The 3215-nt window shown below is 33.9% G+C and overlaps 1 protein-coding gene across 1 annotated transcript; it reads right to left on the reverse strand.

The window, feature by feature from the left end:
- Positions 1-378: 378 nt before the first annotated feature.
- Positions 379-1326, reverse strand: LOC127495637 (olfactory receptor 6N1-like). The gene has a single exon (XM_051862583.1). The coding sequence runs from the start codon at positions 1324-1326 to the stop codon at positions 379-381; it is 948 nt and encodes a 315-aa protein (XP_051718543.1).
- Between the last annotated feature and the right edge of the window lie 1889 nt (positions 1327-3215).

Consider the following 3215-nt stretch of genomic DNA (forward strand, 5'->3'; position numbering starts at 1 on the left):
CATCTAGGCCCCATGCTATCTCCAGGTTAAACAGATAACACAGCACTCAGTACTTGAGAGAGAGGCAAATATTAGATATTATGTAAATACATAAGCAGATTTTATTTATACAGCTGTACATACAGTACACAATGCACAAATCTGTAATTAAGTCTTCTGTTCCAGATGTATATCACATTATTACTATCATTGTTTATTTTTTCCTTAGCCTTATTTCAGTGTTCTTTCTGTTCTCGTGTCATGCATGTATGTATCAAGAGCTCCTGAAAAACCACAATAAATTCCTTGTTTGCACACACTTGGTGAAAAAAGCTCATTCTGATTCTGAGATTATAAGGATCACAGACAAGAAAGGCATAGGATCTTTTGACTAAATATTTACTCAGATATTCCCACTTGTTTCTTGAAAAAAAGCCTCAAAACTTTCTGCCGAATTGTTGTCAGATTTAGTCCATAAATAAAGGGGTTCAAAATGGGTGGTATAAGTAGGAATTCCATGGCCATGAAATTACGCACACCTTGAGGCACATTCTTTGAGCCATAACGACTGTACAGTACATCAAAAAACAATGCAATAGCCACATTGAACAATGAAAGCAGATGTGGCACACATGTTTGCATGAATTTGCGCCTGACCTCTATTGACTTTAGGCACTTTCTAATCAACTGAATATATGAGCAAAATATTAATACACCATGTCCAAAGCATACAAAAACAACAATGTACCCAAACACATTATTTACAGTGGTAGAAAAACACGACAGTTTTGCAACTGCCCAAATCTCACAATATAACTTTTCAATGGTAGAGCCACATAAAGTGAGTCTAGTTGTTAATACAATTAAAACAAACATACAAAAAAATGGAGTCAGCCAGCAGAAAAGGATACATTCAAGAACCCTCTGATTGGTCATTATTGAATGATACTCCAGTGGTCTACATATTGCCACATATCTGTCATATGCCATCACTGTTAGTGTTGACACTTCACACAAGGCAAATGAATAAATGACAAATATCTGAATCATACATCCAACATAAGAAATAATGTGATCCTCTACTAACAAATCATACATGAATTTAGGGTAGAATCCAGCAGTGCCGTAAAGTGCATTTATGCACAAATTACATATAAAGACATACATTGGCTCATGAAGCATCTTTTGTGAGATTATAGTGAAAATAACAACTACATTGCACAACACCATTAGGGGATAAAACAGTGCAGTGAGGGAAAAAAACACAAATCTGTTTTCCAGTGTTTCATTTAGTCCAGAGAGTGTAAATATTAAGACACTGGACTCATTCTCCAGCGGTGACTGCATCTGGAATGATATGCAATTATTATGCAGTAGTTTATTATTATTATTATTATTATTATATAAAAGCTGTATTCATTTAAACTGTCATGAATTCTGAAAATGAGAAAACCCACCACATAACTTATAATATTATCCAAGTATGTTATACATTTTTACGTGAGGTTTGCTCAGCTGCACAAAGCAAATATCCTCTAACGGCAGCATGCACTGTTTTTGTTGAGAATTCACAGTTGAAATCTTACCATGTTCTCCGTTTCTATGTTTCCCATTGTGTTCCCTAAACATTTGATTTGGTTTGCTATATATATGGACACTGGTCTCATGCTAATTGCTTTGACAACAAACATTAAAAACAGTTTTAACAAACTCTCTAAAGGCTGCTTTTCTCTTATGTTAAAATTATGTCCATCTCTGCTTATAGATAGAACTGCATGTAGCATTTGTCCATTTAAAGTTTTCAACAATTTTCTTGCTAATATATTAGGCCGCACATTAACTGATACATAAATGCAGTATAAATTTTGTTATAATACAATTATATACATATTAAGTTCTTATGTATTAAGTTCTTATTATTACTTTTGAGCTGTAAGCAAGCATTTCCTTACCAAAGTGACTACAGTGCACAAATCAAGTTACTTGGGCTGGGACAATACATCGATTCACGATACAAAGAATCTGGGTCGATTCTGATATTTTAATTTTGCATCATAAAAGCATTCTGAACCAAGGTGCAAGTATATTTAACCACTCACATGATTAACTACATGAAAACAGTGGTAAATTATGCGTTTTTTTTTTTTTTTTTTTTTTTTGTTTGTTTGTTTGTTTTTTTTTGCACAAAGCACTCACGTCACTTCATAAAATTGAGACTAAGCCACGGGAGTCACATGGAGTACTTTAATGATCCTATTTCTACCTTTCTGGACCTTGCAGTGGTAGTTGCGTTGGATCTCTATGGAGGGAAACTTCTCAGACTTTATCAAAAAGATCTTAATGTGTGTTCCGAAGATGAACAAAGGTCTTACGGATGTAGAACTACATGAGGGTGAGTAATCAATGACAGAATTTTCATTTTTGGGTGAACTAACCCTTTACTAGCAACATACATTACAGCTGCTGATTAAAAAAAAAAAAAAAAAAATACACAAATAACAACATGGGATACAGTTGCTTCATAACTTACAAAAACGCAGAACTTGATTTCACCAAGTGAGTCTTTGTTGATCCTGGGACAACATTCCAATCAACGAATCAGATTTGTGGACAAATTTACAGTTTATGTCAAGTTTATGCTTACAACCAAGGTTAGGTGCTTCTACATCAGTGTTATTCACCTTTCATTTCCCTCTGATTTTAGGGATAACTTATGGGTAGGGGTAGGTTTAGGGGTAGGGATATGGTTAGGATTAAATTTTCAGACAGGAATGTTGTTCCAGGATCAACAAAATATGTTGACCCTAACTTAAAATCAGGATGTGCTACAAAAACATTTTGGATTTACCTAGATTTATGCAGAAATTCATGATCAATTTGACGCTTAACTAGGTCACAACAATAGACAAACACAATTTTCATAAAGGTATAGTCCAATAGTATTTTTTAAAAGTCAACTTTATTTAGCGATTTTCACAATACAGATTTTTTTTTTCAAAGCAGCTTTACAGTGATAAACAGGAAAACAGATGCAAACAGAATTTAATTCTGTTGTAAAGCAGCTTTAAAGAAGACAATAGTGCTGTTATTCACTTTGAGTCAGTTCAATGTTGATTCAGTTCAGTTCAATACCAGTGCTGATGTTGCAAATTATGAAACAAAGTTGAATCAGCTATAAAGCAGTTCTACAGTTCTTCAGCTGTATGACACTATTGTGTTCTTTAAAGCGGTTTTAC

The sequence above is a fragment of the Ctenopharyngodon idella genome, chromosome 15, assembly GCF_019924925.1.
Source record: "Ctenopharyngodon idella isolate HZGC_01 chromosome 15, HZGC01, whole genome shotgun sequence".
Taxonomy (NCBI): domain Eukaryota; kingdom Metazoa; phylum Chordata; class Actinopteri; order Cypriniformes; family Xenocyprididae; genus Ctenopharyngodon; species Ctenopharyngodon idella.